The sequence below is a fragment of the Bubalus kerabau genome, chromosome 3, assembly GCF_029407905.1.
Source record: "Bubalus kerabau isolate K-KA32 ecotype Philippines breed swamp buffalo chromosome 3, PCC_UOA_SB_1v2, whole genome shotgun sequence".
NCBI lineage: Eukaryota > Metazoa > Chordata > Mammalia > Artiodactyla > Bovidae > Bubalus > Bubalus kerabau.
This window is the reverse complement of record NC_073626.1, coordinates 175,098,909-175,117,044: the sequence shown is the minus strand read 5'-3', so window position 1 is coordinate 175,117,044 and position 18,136 is coordinate 175,098,909. Positions and strand designations below refer to the sequence as shown.

The window sequence follows — 18,136 nt, the reverse complement described above, 5'->3', positions numbered from 1 at the left end:
TAAACTAGTTTATACTTTTATACCAAGAGCACCCTCCTTCTGTCTTGCTGCTACTGCTAAGTCACTTCAGTTGTGTCCGACTCTGTGCGACCCCAGAGATGGCAGCTCACCAGGCTCCCCCGTCCCTGGGATTCTCCAGGCAGGAACACTGGAGTGGGTTGCCATTTCCTTCTCCAACACATGAAAGTGAAAAGTGAAAGTGAAGTCGCTCAGTCGTGTCTGACTCGTAGCGACCCCATGGACTGCAGCCCACGAGGCTCCTCCGTCCATGGGATTTTCCAGGCAAGAGTACTGGAGTGGGGTGCCATTGCCTTCTCCGCCTTCTGTCTTAGCACTTGTCATTTATAACTCCACATGAATGTTTGTTTAATGCTGATACTCCCTTTAGGTTAAAAACTACATAGAGGCAAGAAAGAAGCCTATTTAGTTTACCATATAGCAGAAGGCCTGATGCTCAAGCCAGGTTCTGTGACTGAACAAATAATTGTCTAAAAATCAAACAACTAAGAGTAGAATGAACTACCCTTGCCTGGTGGCTCAGCTGGTAAAGAATCTGCCTGCAACGAGGGAGACCTGGGTTCAATCCCTGGGTTGGGAAGATTCCCCTGGAGAAGAGAACGGCTATCCACTCCAGTATTCTGGCCTGAAGAATTCCATGGACTGTATAGTCCATGGGATTGCAAAGAGTCAGAGGACTTTCCGGGTGGCTCAGCGGTAAAGAATCTGCTTGCTAATGCAAGACCGCAGGAGATGCCAGTTCCATCCCTGGGTCAGGAAGATCCCCTGGAGAAGGAAATGGCAACCTGCTCCAGTATTCTTGCCTGGAAAATCCCATGGACACAGGAACCTGGCAGGCTTCACTCCATGGAGTCTCAAAGAGTCAGACACGATTGAGCACTCACACACAAGAGTAGAGTAGGGACTTCGCTGCCTGTCCAGTGGTTAAGACTCTACACTTCCACGGCCAGGGGCATGGCTTCGATCCCTGCTCAGGGAACTAAGTTTCCACATAAAAGGAGTATTACATGGTATCCTAAAACCTATTATCTTCTGTGTCTGGGAGATGATATTCTCTAAGGAGAAAGTGTTTTTAATGGAAAGAGGACAGAGGTTTCTGTCGTTTTACTTGGCTCATCTTGGAGAAGCAGTGTTACTCCAGTGTTGGTAACCACTGTGTCTTTTCCTCTCTAGAATGGAGATCTCCTCTCATCAGTCTCACCTCCTGCAGCAACTGAATGAGCAGCGCAGGCAGGATGTATTCTGTGACTGCAGTATTCTGGTTGAAGGGAAGGTCTTCAAAGCCCATCGAAACGTCTTATTTGCTAGTAGTGGCTACTTTAAAATGCTTCTTTCTCAGAACTCCAAGGAGACAAGTCAGCCAACCACAGCGACATTTCAGGCCTTCTCTCCTGACACTTTTACAGTTATCCTGGACTTTGTCTATTCCGGCAAGCTCTCTCTCACGGGTCAGAATGTCATAGAAGTGATGTCAGCTGCTAGCTTCCTTCAGATGACTGATGTCATCAGTGTATGTAAGACCTTTATTAAATCTTCGTTAGACATTAGTGAGAAAGAAAAGGATCGCTATTTCAGCCTCTCTGATAAAGATGCCAATTCTAATGGAATAGAACGCTCCTCTTTTTATAGCAGTGGCTGGCAAGATGAAAGCAGTTCTCCTCGTTCTCACCTAAGCCCAGATCAAGGAACAGGTATAATAAGTGGGAAATCTTGGAGTAAGTATAATTACCATCCAGCCTCCCAAAGGAATACTCCACAGCCTCTGACCAAGCATGAACAAAGGAAAGATTCCATTAAAAAGTCCAAACATCTGAGGTTGTCACAGTCTTCTGAAATGACTCATTATAAGTCAAGCAAGCGAGAAGCACGGACATCTGATTCTTCCAGCCACACCTCCCAGTCTGAAGAACAGGCACAGATGAATGCGGAAATGGACTCGACTCCTGTTAGCTATCAGTATGGTCAAGGATCTGATGTCACGTCAAGAAGTTTTCCAGGTACCCAAATAGAGAATTAGCCCTCTCAGTCAGGTTCCAAGACTCCAGTGTAAATCAACCCTGTCTCAACATGCCCTTGGTTTTAGGGCAGTTGAACCAAGTATGTTGTTTTTTTTTTCTTTTTAAAAGGTCATACTTCTCTAATGAAGAGAAGTACTTCTTCTATACATAAAAGGTAAATTTTTTAAATTAAAATATTGGATAAATTTAGTAAGTCAAAACAATAGAGTTCTGAGGGTCAGAAACCCATGATTTTCCAGACCTGCTTTTCTGTAGATGATTAGATTACCGTTAGATGTTTAAAGCTCTTTTGTAAATGGCTCAATCCTTAAGAAACATATTTTTAATTTATTTTTAAATGGCTCAGTCCTTAAGAAACATATTTTCAATTTATTTTTAAAAGTTTTATATTGGAGTACAGCTGATTAACAATGTTGTGTTAGTCTCAGATGTACAGCAAAGTGATTCAGTTATACATCACACTTTCACTTTAACTAGTTTATTTTTTTTCTGAGTATTCCCTCAGGAGGAGTATTTTTATATAGAAAAATTAAATAGAGCAATCATGCATATTGGCAAAGGTTCACAGCCCTAATACCTAAAAGAAATTAAATGTGATTTTATTAAGATATAAATGCATAATTTTTAAAAATATAACATTGGTACTGTAACTCTGTATGCAACACCATGAAATATCTCATTTCTATGATAGTAAAATGCAGAGAGATTATGTAGGCTGACAGTGTCAAAGTAGAGAACGAGGATTAGAAATGCATATCATCTAGTCCTCCCAATTAATCGTTAGCAGATTTGCTTAGTAGTTTGAAAATGAAAGTGAAAGTTCCTCAGTCGTGTCCCAGTCTTTGGGATCCTACGGACTATACAGTCCATGGAATTCTCCAGGCCAGAATAATGGAGTGGGTAGCCTTTTCCTTTTCCAGGGGATCTTCCCAACCCAGGGTCTCCCACATTGCAGGCGGATTCTTTACCACCTGAGCCACAAGGGAAGCCCAAGAATACTGGAGTGGGTAGCCTATCCCTTCTCCAGCAGATCATCCCAACCCAGGAATTGAACCGGGGTCTACTGCATTGCAGGCAGATTCTTTACCAAATGAGCTATCAGGGAAGCCATGCTTAATAGTTTACATGTGAATTTAAAGGAAAATTGTGATAAAATTAAACTGCAGAGCATAAGATTTAGACTATATATTTAAATTTTTTAATTTTAGAAAAGTTCCAAATATATATATATATGTACAGAGAATAGTATAATTAACCTCATGCACCCATTATTACCCAGTCCCATTCATGACCAGTCTTGTACCTCTGCTCCTGACTCTTCCCCCTTTTTATTTTAATAATCTTTTATTGTACATAGGATATTCAGAATACAAACAATTTTTATGTACATTATTTTAAAACAGCATCCACTGTATGTCTGCTCTGCTCTGTTCAGTCATGTCCAACTCTTTGTGACCCTTTGGACCCACCAAGCGCCTCTGTCCATGGGATTTTTCAGGCAAAAATACTGGAGTTGGTTGCCATTTCCTTCTCCAAGTCTTCCCCTTTTTAAGTAAATCTCAAGCATCATATGTCTTCATCTGTAAATATTTCAGAATGTGTCCCTAAAATATAAGCTTAAAAAAACTACAATACCATTATTATCATATATAAATAAAATTAACAAGTCCTTAATATCACTAAAAGCCAGTCAATATTCACATTTCCCTGGTTGTGATATAAATTTTAGGAAATAATCTTGTTGTAGATAACATATTTAAAGATAATATCCACCCCTATTGACTTTTACTAATCACATTTTCCTGTAGGATGCTAACATGAAAATACTTAAGATTGTTCATATTGCAAAACTTACTGAAAATCCTGAGGAGCTCTACCACTGACCAAGGCAGACAGAAATAACAGAGCAAATATGGGAAATCTTTGTTGCATTTTAAAACAGCAAAAAAGTTATCCTTTCTTGGGCTTTGCCCTTTTATAATTCTAGGTTATTTAAATCTGACTTCAATACGTTGGGGGACCTCCCTGGTGGTCCAGGTGTTCAGACCCTGCACTTCCCGTGCAAAGAGCAGGAGTCCAATCCCTGGCGGTGGAGCTAATATCCCACATGCCACACAGCACAGCCAAAAAATACAAACAAAATAGCAGTAAGAATAAGAAAATAATTTTTTAAAATAAATAATGACAGCTGAATTTAACTATTACTAAATTGATGATATTTGCCTCCAACTACAAGTAACGTTTTTAATCCATATGAGTTTTAAAACTAAAGGTTAAAATATCCTTGAAACTTTTTCACCTTTGAAAGAAAAGCAGTACAACTATATGAAAAGTAAGAGCAGGGGGGATAAATATGTGTAAATAAGTTACTTAAAAACATAAACAGTGAACACTTTAACTTTTGGAGTGTGTCTACAATTTTAAGATCGTAAAGAATCCACCTGCCAATGCAGGAGACATGGGTTCGACTGCTGGGGAGGGAAAAATCCCCTGGAGAAGGAAATGGCAACGCCACTCCAGTATTCTTGCCTGGAAAATCTTATGGACAGAGAAGCCTAGTGGGGTACAGTCCATGGGGTTGTAAAGAGTCGGACACAATTGAACGATTAAACACGCGGCTACCACTTTACTTTTCAAATCTAGCGACTCTAAGACATTAAATAAAGAGATAAGTGGGACAGTGTAAATTACCCAGACTTTGTGAATAAATCAGATCCTGAAGCTATAGCTCTGTACTTAGGATAACATCAACCATCTAGTCTTTGTAAAATGTCTTCCTTCTCCTTTTTGCCTACCTTTCTGAGACTGGACTCGCCAGCCCCTTTTGGATTCTTGATGTTATTAGAATTGCGATGACGAACTTTCTGGTGACTTAATCAAACTGTCTCCTGACAGATGACCTGCCCAGGATGAGGTTCAAGTGCCCGTACTGCACACACGTGGTGAAGCGGAAGGCAGACCTCAAGCGGCACCTTCGTTGTCACACTGGAGAAAGACCCTACCCCTGTCAAGCTTGCGGGAAAAGATTTAGCCGGCTCGACCATCTAAGTAGCCATTTTCGAACAGTATGTATATGGTTTTTCATTGTTTCACTTTTAGGAAACACATGCATTTATCTGCCTTAGGATAATTTAGGTTAGTAGGAAAATCTTTTCATATAACTCTACAGTATCTTTTTAAATTTCTAATTTAATGTTTTTGCTTTGCACATAATGCATTGTCTTATTTGTCGATTTTATTTTTTGGCTGCTCGGGATCTTTGTTGCTGCGTGAAGGCTTTCTCTAGTTGCGGCAATCAGGGGCTCCTCTCTAGTTGTGGTGTGCTGGCTTCAGTACTTGTGGCTCACAGGCTTAGCTGCCCCCCAACATGTGGGATCTTCTCGGCCAGGGATTGAACCCCTGTCACCTTTATTGGCAGGGGTGTTCTTAACCACTGGACCACCAGGGCAGTCCCTATATATTTTTAAAAACAGATTTTTTTAGTCTCCTTTGAAACCTTGAAGTAAGGGATGTTCTTTTTTTTAAAGCTCTTATTTATTTTCGGCTGCACTGAATCTTCGTTGCTGCGAGCAGATTTTGTCTGGTTGTGAGAGGGGCTACTTCTGTTACGGTGTGTGGGCCTCTCCTTGTGGTGGCTTCTCTTGTTGCGGAGCAGGGGCTCTAGAGCACAGATTCGGTAGTTGTGCACAGGCCGAGTCACCCCGTGGCACGTGGAATCTTCCTGGACTAGGGACTGAACCTGTGTCCTCTGCATTGGTAGGCAGACTCTGGCACTGGACCGCCAGGAAAGTCCAAGCGACATTCTTTTGAATATCCATCTCAATTCACTTAAAATCTAATGTGTTTTTATATCCCAGTCATTTCAGAGGCGAAGACAACGCAAGCTATACAAATGTCTAGGTCAGAATCACCACTGCAGATACTCGGCACCCACTAGTGATTCTTGAATCCTTGTCTGATGGGCTGTCAGTCTGGTTCCGCTGTCCGAGGTCTCCACACTACACCCTCTCCGTCACGCCTCTCCAGTTTCTCTAGTCTCCTCAAGGAAAGGAATAAGAAGGGTTAGAGAGCGACTCTCAATCAGGGAGTGGGCTGTCAACAGTCAGAAAGATCTCAGGGAATTTTCTGTTCAGTGCTCTGGTGGTTTAATAAGGTAGTGACATAGGATTTATTTCGCTGTTCATCTTGCAGCAAGAATTTTTTTCAAAATCTGGCAAGTATTACTCATACTTTTATTCCATTTATACAAACTCCTTTTAATTTTGAAGGGCATTGGGTCACTTGGTGCATTACTTTATAGTTATTTATTCAACAAATATATATTGAGCATACTCTGAGCCAGACCCATTTCTACATGCTAGGTATACAGCAGTGAGCAAAACAAACTCTCTGCCTTCCTTAATTTCTGAAGCTAAATTTTTAAAAATTAAAAGAACCTTTTATTATTACAGAAGCAATAAATATGCATTATAAAAAGTAAGAAAATAAATAGAAGTAAGAATAAGAAAATTAAAATATTCTATTTACCACCTAGATAGTACCTTTCTTAGCACTTTATCATGAGGCTTCCCTGGTGGTTCAGTGCCTGAGACACAGGTTAGATCCCTGGCCTGGGAAGATTACTGAGCCAGTTGTTTTACAAAATATCCTGCATCTGGGTTTCTCTGCTTGCTTCTACGTGGTGTCATTTAGCTTGTCTTTCTATCCCCCCTGCGTTTTCCAAAAACTAGAAGTTTAGTCTAAAGGCTTGATGGATTCAAGTTAAATACTTTCATCAAGGAAGAAGTTGTGTATTTCTTACTGTATCACCTGAGGAGGGGCTTCCCTGGTAGCTCACCTGGTAAAGAATCCACCTGCAATGCAGGAGACCCTGTTTTGATCCCTGGGTTGGGAAGATCCTCTGGAGGAAGGCATTGCAACCCACTCCAGTATTCTTACCTGGAGAAGCCCCATGGACAAGAGAAGCCTGGTGGGCTACAGTCCATGGGGTCGCTATGAGTCAGAAATGACTGAGCAGCTAAGCACAGCACAGCACATTAGGAGACACATAATATCTGGTGGACCCATCATTACGTTACGATTGATCTCTGGATTAGGGTGATGATACCATTGTATTATAATTAGAAAAGAATCTCTGTGAAACTACTTTGGTATTATATGACTATTTCCCCATCAATATTCATTTAATAATATTAATACCAATTGGTAATCTCTGTCTAAATGATTAATTTTACTTGGAGTTGTGAAATGATTTACTGATTTTATCCTTCCTTCTGTATTACAAGCTGGAATTCTATAAAGTAAAGCTTTCCTTCATCACCTGGGGCTATTTGGTTACTTTGACATAGGGTTCCTACAGGAAAAAGCATATAAATGTTTATTTCCCTTTAATTAGCAATTTTCAGAGTAAGGAGTTGATTTAATAGTAGCCTCAAATGATGTATGAGTTTCTTCTGGCTTTATTTTCTTTTAATAACATACAGTGTCATGAATTTTCATTGATTCATTGTGTTTGGATTCATAACCGTTATTCTTTTTGATACTCAGATTTTCAAATTTGTGCAGTGGGAACCCTTGAAGCTGGCTCACAACCCATTAAATTTTCAAAGTGTCTTAGTTTTCTGGCTCTAAAAGAGCCCTAGGCCCATCTTGTACTTCCCCAGACACAAAACTGGAATCAGCCTTTTCTCAAAGGAGCTATGGTACATTTCAGTGGGGGATGAAATTAGAAACCAACATTTGAACACCCAGGGCGCTCACTGTTATTAGGGCATTCTTTTTATATTCTTTCTGTGCTGGTGGTGGTTCAGTCACTAAGTCATGTCCGACTCTTACAACTCCATGAACTATAGTCCGCCAGGCTCCTCTGTCTGTGGGATTCTCTAGGCAAGAATACTAGAGTGGATTGCCATTTCCTTCTCCAGTGGATCTTCCCTACCCAGGAATCGAACCCGGGTCTCCTGCATTGCAGGCAGATTCTTTACCAACTGAGCTATGAGGGAAGCCCCTTTCTGAGCTAGAAGATGCATATTTTTAAAATAATGAGTTCATGATAATATTTTCAATTTTAACATTACAGTGTTTCACTTAATTTCTTTGTCTTCTTAATTGTGTTGGATTTGAAGGGGAATGAACATGAATCTGTGTCAGAACTTTGTAACAAGAATAATGCCTCATATGATAACCATAATACTGCTACTGTCTCAGGAAAAATTAAGATACACTTAAATTATGTACTTTCAGCATTTACTGAGTAATATGTCAGTGGTTAAGCAGAAGATAATAAGTGTACTGAGTGTTAGTCCTATACGTTTTCTTAGCTATGTTACCAGACTGCATTAGTTTTCTTGGGTTTTTTGATTACTTGTATTTGGTGGTCTACTTCATAGCATTCCAACTTTATCTGAATGAATATGCCATAAACATTAATTTAGCATTATATAGTTAATATTATGTAATAATTTTTAGGTTAGAATCTATAATCTACTACTCTGATAGGTATTGAACAAAGTTATTTATTACTAACTATAATATATAATTATTCATCAATTATAACCTCTTCCCAAAGCATTTCACACATATTAACTCATTTGGTCCACACAACCTGAAGTGTATCCCTATTGGTAATAAGGGAGCAGTTACGAATAATAATAGACCAATATGTAGCAGAACCACCATCTTGGTTGTTTATAACTAGTATCCATTCTGGTCATCAGGCTTCTATTCTGTTTGCATGGTACCCATACCTTACCAGTTGTTAAATACTTTGACAGTCACCCTGGAGGCAGGTTTCTGTTTTAAATGACTTGCTTCATTATACATGGTTAATAAATGACAAGGTTAGAAAATGACAGAAGCAGAACTAGTTACCTGAGCCTTCCAGTTCCTAGACCAGTCTTCTTTCTACTACATCTTTCATTAATAAAAGTGGCAATAATCCTTACATCAAAAAATATTCTTTTATAAGTTTACAATTGGGACATTATTTTTTCTTCCTTAAGCAAAATAACAAAATAGTTTTTTCTCCTGAATTAAGATATGTAAAGTCCTTAGAATAGTATATGGTAGATATTAAGTGTTTGCAATTATTATTCTGGGAATATGTCCCATGTTACCTCAGATATAAAAATACTATTGGATTAAGGGATATGTGAAATTATTAAGTATGTAATATTAACCATGAAAACATAATAGATATAATTTACAGAAAGCTAGTGTTTGATATTTCTGTGACATTACTTTATTACCAAAACCTGTGACCTTTTTCTAATAAACTAGATGTTAATTTAATATTAATGCTTGGCTTTGAACATGTTAAATTTATGAACTGGTTCTTAGAATATCAAACTCTTCTGCTTTTGAAAAATCTTTTGTTTTTTTAATCGCTCTTTAATTCTCTACACAGATTCACCAGGCATGCAAACTTATCTGCAGAAAATGCAAGCGCCATGTGACTGATCTAACAGGTCAAGTGGTACAGGAAGGAACTAGGCGCTACAGACTCTGTAACGAGTGCCTCGCTGAAGTTGGCATAGACAGCCTCCCCATTGATCTGGAAGCTGAACAGCATCTTATGTCCCCATCAGATGGAGATAAGGATTCCAGATGGCACATGAGTGAAGATGAGAACAGATCGTACGTGGAGATAGTTGAGGATGGGTCTGCCGATCTGGTCATACAACAGGTGGATGATAGTGAAGAAGAAGAAGAAAAGGAAATAAAGCCCAACATCAGGTAGCTGGAGTGTGAACCAACAGAGCCTGCAGCTTACACTGACGTTCTTGTGTCACTCTCTTTCCACGCCCAGAGTCTAATCAACGAATTATCAGATCAACTTAAAAGTAATGCCCTGACACCACTTGCATGATTTCTGAACAGGCCATTGTATCCATTCTGAACTTTACCGCCCTAAAATCTGTTGCTGCACTAGAAAGAAAGACCTAGCTTGAGTTGACACGCTGGATGAACAATTAATCCTCTTACTTTTATTGTGTTACAGAAATACCTTTTTAAAAAAAATACTGAAAAATCTACTTAGGGAACTTTTTTCAAAGAAAATATTTTCAATAAATTCACCACAACCAAACTTTATATAAAATAATTTCAAAGTGTTTCAAAAACATGTAAACTACCACTATTGAATTTTCACAGGGAACTAGGTCAGAGCACATTTAAGGGTCTGGAAACCTACCTGACTTAACTAATTAGACTTTCTATTAACTTTGCATCTAAAACGACCTATCAGAATTCCAATATCCTAAGTGTTTTAGCATTATGGCAGAAGGCAAGTCTAAATGTTTGAAGTTGTTCACATTTGAAATTTTTGTCATTAAATTAGAAGTTACTCTTATGAGTCAGGATTTAAAAAAAAAAAAAAGATGAAGAAGCTGACCAGAAATTATATATAGACATCATTTTCTTAAAGCAGGAACCTAATATTGTCAACGTAGTTTTTGAAGATCGGTCAATATAGCCATCTTCTTCTCTAAAGAAAAAAAAAGAAAACAAAAACTGGAGGTTCCTACCAGTTCTTAAGCGTAATTTCCTACATTTATATACTGCTTTATTATTTATAAAGTGCTCTTTCTTGCATTTCCCCACCTAATCAGCAAGGTAGATAGCACTGTCTCTAATGTACAAATAAGGAAATTAAGGTCAGAAAGTTTAAGTGGTGGGACCAGAGATTGGACAGGTTTTGATTTTAAATAGTCCTCTTTCAACTGTCTCTCCTTGAATTGTCAAACCTCACCAATCTGCAATAATTATAAAAGAAGCCTATGAGAATGAGAACGTATGAAAGAAGAGGAATTTAATCATCTTCGACAACGTATAATACCTTGCATTAGAGCTATTCAAGAAGTGTCAAGCAATGTCCCTACAGTATCTATTGACATGTTTTTATGTTATTTATATGTAAAATTTATATATAAAACTATTTGAACAAGTTATTCTCCTAAGTTCTTTAAGCATCTTTGCTTGTTTATGTAATTTTTCAAAACAAACTTTTCTACCAGGATACAAAATGAAGTTTTAACGCCTCCCCATATGAATTATAAAACATTCCAAAATTACAGTCAAAGTGAAGAAGCATTATTTTAGTTGTAAAGATTAAATACTAGAAGTAAAGAACTGTCCTTCATAAAAGTCTTGGCACGTTATCCCAATTAAGCTTCTTTTAATTTAATTTTGATAGAGAGAGGCTCCGTATATTACTCTGTATTTTTAACTGCCATGACATACCTCAAGATAGTTTTTATGTTATTATTTTCTCTTATTCTTTAATTAATGATTGTCCTTAATACCAATTTGTGGGCTAAAGTGGTTAATTTCTTTCATTTTTTTTTTTATTAATAGGTGATGACCACTTTGTTTTATGGTACTTAATTCTGATTTTTTTTTTTTCAAGATTCTCCTGATGGTAAATTTCCAGTTGCTTCAAGACTGGATAGTGTGCATTGCGTTTGTTGTCTCCCAATATGACCATTGCTGAATCAGGAGTCTCAACAACTAAACTGTTACACGTGAGAGAGGGAACATAAGTATAATATGAGTCTGAACCATTGGAGCCAATAAGAAAAATGACTGATTTGAGCTTTATTTATAGAAATGAAGTCATGCTTGCATGTGTATACTTTAACGCACTTTAGTCTATGACCTAAATGTTCTTTAATGCTCCTGTATTCTGCATGCAAACATCAGCATGAATGTCAGCAAAGGCCACGGAGCACGGTGCCACCAGCACTTGTAGGGCCTTATCAGAGATGTGCTTTCTCACAATTGTTCATAAGAAGCATCGCGGTCCCCACAAAACAGATGTGCTTTCTCATAATTGTTCATAAGAAGCATCGCAGTCCCCACAAAACAGCTATCAGATTCACCAATTAGATAGCACATCTGTTCTGTTATTTTAGTATATAAAAGAACATTTGTGACATGTTTGTAAGTTGTAAATAATAGCTACAGTATCATATCATATTTACCTAAGACTTTAGAGACCAATTCCTTTCTTGAGTGAAACTGTCGATGAATGATTTCTAAGAAAACTGAATTCTTTGGCTCTTAAATGTGGGAAAATGTTACATAGGGGTATAATCTGTTAATATAAGCTTTATTTATGCCAAGATTTTTTTTAACATTAGGAAAATAATGGAAGTTGGTTAGACCAAAGTTTGCTCTTACAAGAATGCTGTTTGTCAGCTTCTGAATACCCTTGTAAGTCTATGGTCCTCAAGAGTATCTGGTTGATGGGATGAAGTTTTGCAAAAATAAAGCAGCACTGCAGTCATGTCTAGGGTCTGGAGGAAGCAAAATAGACTAGGTTGGTGGTTTAAAAGGGTTTTTTTTTAACTCACGAAACCCTTTCTTCAAATAAATTGTTTCATAGAGAAGTTCAGCATTTAAAGCAAACTAATAATAGAGCTGCTCTGGTTAAAGCTCCTTGTAAGCCTTTCCCCACACACTTCTGCAGAGCTCAGGAGTCCAACGCTGAAAACCCTGGGCAGGATCACTTTTTAAATTCCCTTTGAGCATTACACTCTCGCTTTATTACTCCTGCTACTCCCGGCACTTCTAAGCTGGTAACCATAGAATCTCTTAGAGCAGCAAATCACGTCTTTACAAGGTTTCTTCTATAGTTACTACATCTTAAGACCTTTTTCAGAACAGATTTTTCAGTATTGTATGTTTGAGTGATGGAATCAAGCATGGTTACTTCTTTTATGTGGCCAAGTTACCACTGAATGGATAAAAAGTTTAGTGTTTCAGCTACTTATGAGCTCAGAACTCAATTCATTGAAGTTATTTTGCCAAGTCTTGCTAAGATGTATTGAAATTTCCACTCATACTGGTTATATGTATTTGGAGTCCTAAACTTCATACTATGGAAGAAATCACTAAAAAAAAAATATAGCATAAGATGTGTTTAACTGGGAAGCTTGATATTAGTAGGTACTGGAGGACCAAACTATAAATGGAAAGTTGTATGTTATTTTATATTAGAGTGGATCAGTATTACTATTTATCATTTATATAGCATTTTATATTTGCAAAGTATTTAATAATTTTTATGTTATTCTTTAAGTATCTATGAAATAGGATGTTTATCACATGAAAGGTAAAGAAATTAAGGCACAGAACAATAAAGCAACCTACCTAAGACAACACAGTGAAACAATGCAGAAATTGGAATTAGAATGATCAGATTTTCTGAATCTTAGAATATCAGCTTAAATCACTGAGGTGTGTTGTGTATTACTCTATTTTATAAGATGAGTTTATACAAATAACAATTGTTTTAAAGCTGACATCATTGTATGTGGATAATAAATCCTATACAGAATAAATATTATGTAAAGGATGTGACTTTGGTTACAAGAGTTTCAATGATAAAAGATTCAGATTGTTACGCCAGTGGCATTATTTAGCCAGCTGCTTTATTATATTGTAAAGTATAATTAATATTTTATTTTGATACAGGAGTTTCTTAACTGTTGACGCTAATTGTGCCATGAAGAGACCAGAAAAATGAAATCCACAGAGAATCTAAAAACTTCATTTTCTAACTTGTCAGCCTTCTCCATAAAGTATTAGTGCCAACAAAAAGTGGAATATATTGATAAGACAGACAGGAGAAGCCAAAGGACTAACTTCTAAAAGCAGATTTTTAAATTTTTTTTTCCAGTGGAAAGTTTATTTTACTATATTTTACTTTATTTTGGCCATACTGACCCGCATGCGGAATCTAAGCTCCCCATCCGTGCCCCCTGCAGCGGAAGCACTGAGTCCTGACGACTGGACTGCCAGAGTGAAAGAAGGTGGTTCAGTTGTGTCCGGCTCTGCGACCCCATGGACACAGTCCATAGAATTCTCCAGGCCAGAATACTGGAGTGGGTAGCCTTTCCCTTCTCCAGGGCATCTTCCCAACCCAGGGATCGAACCCAGGTCTCCCACATTGCAGGTGGACTCTTTACCAACTCAGCTAGCAGGGAAACCCTGGACTGTCAAGGAATTCCCCAAAGGCAAAACATTTTGAAATGTACTTATTTAAAAGCATGATAAACACCTTTCCTCATCTCTTTTTGTTTTCTTCACACCAGCTATAACCATTGCATATTTCATCACTGTTAGATAGGAAGCCAGTGACCAGGGTAATGCCAGTCATGTCTTTACCTTTGGGCTTGATTTGATTATTTGCAAATATTATTACATTAAAGACAGCTTGTCAAGTACATCTGAGAACTAATTATACTTTACTTCCCTCTTTCAGATTTCTAAATACACAGATCCATTATACAGTTTCTTGATTTGCTCATTGGGAAAATATTTTTAATTCCTTATTGATATTATTTACAACTATTTAATTCTTTTATTAACTTATTCAGCCCATAAGGAAAAAAATGGAACATTTTTACCTAGATCAGTAGTTCTCAACCTTGACTGCACTTTAGAATCATTCGTGGAGCTTTTAAAAATACAGATGCATAATTAAAGCAGAATCTCTGGCAGATGGGGCCTGTGTATCAGTATTTTTTTTTTAATATTTCTAGTGTTTCTTTTATGTACAAAATAGGTCCCCTAGTCAAAGTTTCCGTTTGTCCTCCCCGACAGATGCTAAGGATGGGCAGTAGAACCATTTCACCTTCCAGTCCACTGGTTCTCAACCCTATAATTAAGAGGGAAGAATTTAAATATGGATGCTGAGTTCAAGAAAACATTTTTTGTGAAGTTTCAAGATACTGTACATGTTCCCTCATCTAAAGTTTTTATTAGGATCAAATAATATGGACACTAAATTAGTGGGTAGTCTTAAAATAACCCATTTTTACTTTGGGATGTATTTGCATTTTTATTTGATTTTCAGTACCTATTGCAGCCTGGGAATTCACATAGTACTTCAGAGTAATAAAAGAACTATATTAGGAATATGTGACTGAAATACTGTGTCCTGGTATTTTGCAAGCTGTAATGTTTCTTCACTTTTTATAAAGAAACCAGAATACTCTCCAAGCACTGTGAAACTTAATTGTTACACATTTACATTCCATCAATGAATTGAATTAAGTCGGTTTTTATTCAAGTTAAATTTCATACCAGAGAAATAGAACTCGAAAGCAAGATGTCTTATTTAAAAAAGGCTTCAGATTAATTTGGAAACAAAAATAAATGTCTCTGCTTTATTTACTTCAAGTATTGGCATTGAACTTTTTTTTTTGAAAATAACTTGAAACGATTTTTGCTTCGAGCATCATCCTCATTCTCACAGTTGAAGTTGTTTGCAATTCAAACGTGACGAGTGTATCTGTTCAGTAGCAGTGTGCATTGCAGACACCACTGCACTCTTAACCAAAAGAAAAAATTAATCCAATAACGAAGTGGCACTTTCTTGCAGAATTCAAAAAGGGTAAACGCTGAAATAAAAGAGTGTGCCTTTTATTGCATATTTGAGTTGATTTAAAACTTTTTTTTTCCCCTGGGGGGAAAAATTCACAAGGAATACAGCAGTGGAAAACAGAGCCTATAAGCATCGGCACCAGATGCTCCAGTATTTGGGGGCCGTGTTAAAAAAATGAAAGCCCATGTTTTTCCCTGACCACCAGCAATACTTATTCGTGCTCAGATGGATGGTCGTGTGGCTTCATATTCTTATTTTCAGAGAAGACTACACCAGTGGGTAGGATTGAAGAATAAGAATCTTTCTTTTCCTTTTCAGTCCTATTTCCCCTACAACTACTTTTCCTGGAAAGCTATCAGAGAGTCTGACAGTGAGACCCCCAAAGAGGGCCCCAACCTACTAGACACCCCTAGAGCTAGATTCTGGAAAGCAGGATGGTGAATAGAAAATGCTGTATTGTGCATAGTGGGTGCCTGATAAAGAGCCTCAGTTAGCTGGGTCTTTACTAGATCTAATGCCACTGAACTAGGCACTTACTCTTCCCAGTTTAAAACAGGAGGAGACTGAAGCTTAAGAACTGACCACAAAGTCATCACAAGTCTAGCCTGCACAGTGGGTTGGCATAGTTCAGTTCAGTTCAGTCATTCTGTCGTGTTTGACTCTTTACGACCCCATGGACTGCAGCACACCCGGCCTCCCTGTCCATCACCAACTCCTGGAGTTTACTTAAACTCAGGACCATAGAGTCAGTGACATCATCCAACCATCTCATCCTCTGTTGTCCCCTTCTCCTCCTCCCTTCAATCTTTCCCAGCATCAGAGTCTCTTCTAGTGAGTCAGTTCTTCGCATCAGGTGACCAAAGTATTGGAGTTTCAGCTTCAGCATCAGTCCTTCCAATGAATATGCAGGACTGATTTCATTTAGGATAAACTGCTTGGATCTCCTTGCAGTCCAAAGGACTCTCAAGAGTCTCCAACACCAAAAAAAAAAAAAAAAAAGAGTCTCCAACACCACAATTCAAAAGCATCAATTCTTTGGTGCTCAGCTTTCTTTATGGTCCAACTCTCACATCCATACATGACTACTGGAAAAACCATAGCTTTGACAAGATGGACCTTTGTTGGCAAAGTAATGTCTCTGCTTTTTAATATGCTGTCTAGGTTGATCATAGCTTTTCTTCCAAGGAGTAAGCATCTTTTAATTTCATGGCTGCAGTCACCATCTGCAGTGATTTTGGAGCCCCCAAAAATAAAGTCTGTCACTGTTTCCATTGTTTCCCCATCTATTTGCTGTGAAGTGATAGGATGGATGCCATGATCCTAGTTTTCTGAATGTTGAGCTTTAAGCCAACTTTTTCACTCTCCTCTCACTTTCATTAAGAGGCTCTTTAGTTCTTCTTCACTCTCTACCATAAGAGTGGTGTTATCTGCATATTTGAGGTCATTGGTATTTCTCCTGGAAATCTTGATTCTAGCTTGTGCTTCATCCAGCCCAGCATTTCTCATGATGTACTCTGCATAGAAGTTAAATAAGCAGGTTGACAACATGCAGCCTTGATATACTCCTTTCCTGATTTGGAACCAGTCTGTTGTTCCATGTCCAGTTCTAACTGTTGCTTCTTGACCTGCATAAAGATTTCTCAGGAGGCAGGTCAGGTGGTCTGGTATTCCCGTCTCTTGAAGAATTTTCCACAGTTTGTTGTGATCTACACAGTCAACGGCTTTGGCGTAGTCAGTGAAGTGGAGTAGGTATTTTTCTGGAACTCTCTCACTGTTTTGATGACCCAACAGATGCTGGCAATTTGATCTCTGATTCCTCTGCCTTTTCTAAATCCAGCTTGAACATCTGGTAGTTCACAGTTCACATACTGTTGAAGCCTGGCTTGGAGAATTTTGAGCATTACTTTGCTAGCATGTGAGATGAGTCAATTGTGTGGTAGTTTGAACATTCTTTGGCATTGCCTTTCTTTGGGATTGAAATGAAAACTGACCTTTTCCAGTCCTATGGCCACTGCTGAGTTTTCCAAATTTGCTGACATATTGAGTGCAGCACTTTAACAGCATCATATTTTAGGATTTGAAATAGCTCAATTGGAATTCTATCACCTCCACTAGCTTTGCTTGTAGTGATGCTTCTTAAGGCCCATTTGACTTCTCATTCCACGATGTCTGGCTCTTGGTGAGTGATCACACCATCATGGTTATCTAGGTCATGAAAATCTTTTTTGTACAGTTCTGTGTATTCTTGCCACCTCTTAATATCTTCTGCTTCTGTTAGATCCATACCATTTTTGTCCTTTATTGTGCCCATCTTTGCACAGGCTTCAACAGTATGTGAACTGTGAACTTCCAGATGTTCAAGCTGGATTTAGAAAAGACAGAGGAACCAGAGATCAAATTGCCAACATCCATTGGATTATGGAAAAAGTGAGAGTGTTCCAGAAAAACATCTACTTGTACTTCATTGACTATACTAAAACCTTTGACTGTGTGGATCACAACAAACTGTGGAAAATTCTTCAAGAGATGGGAATACCAGACCACCTGACCTGCCTCCTGAGAAATCTTTATGCAGGTCAAGAAGCAACAGTTAGAACTGGACATGGAACAACAGACTGGTTCCAAATAGGAAAAGGAGTACGTCAAGGCTATATATTGTCACCCTGCTTATTTAAGTTATATGCAGTGTACATCATGAGAAATGCTGGGC

General features: G+C 38.1%; 1 protein-coding gene across 2 annotated transcripts in view; it reads left to right on the top strand.

Moving 5' to 3' along the window:
- The window catches only part of ZBTB8A (zinc finger and BTB domain containing 8A), a 60,669-nt gene extending 47,280 nt beyond the window's left edge, over nt 1–13,389 (top strand). For both annotated transcript variants that reach the window (XM_055573787.1, XM_055573786.1), the window contains 3 exons: nt 1,192–2,015; nt 4,932–5,101; nt 9,442–13,389. In XM_055573787.1, coding sequence (XP_055429762.1) covers nt 1,193–2,015; nt 4,932–5,101; nt 9,442–9,774 — 1,326 coding nt within the window. In that variant the 5' untranslated portion in view covers nt 1,192 and the 3' untranslated portion in view covers nt 9,775–13,389. The remainder of the gene's footprint in view (nt 1–1,191; nt 2,016–4,931; nt 5,102–9,441) is intronic.
- Nucleotides 13,390–18,136: the final 4,747 nt, after the last annotated feature.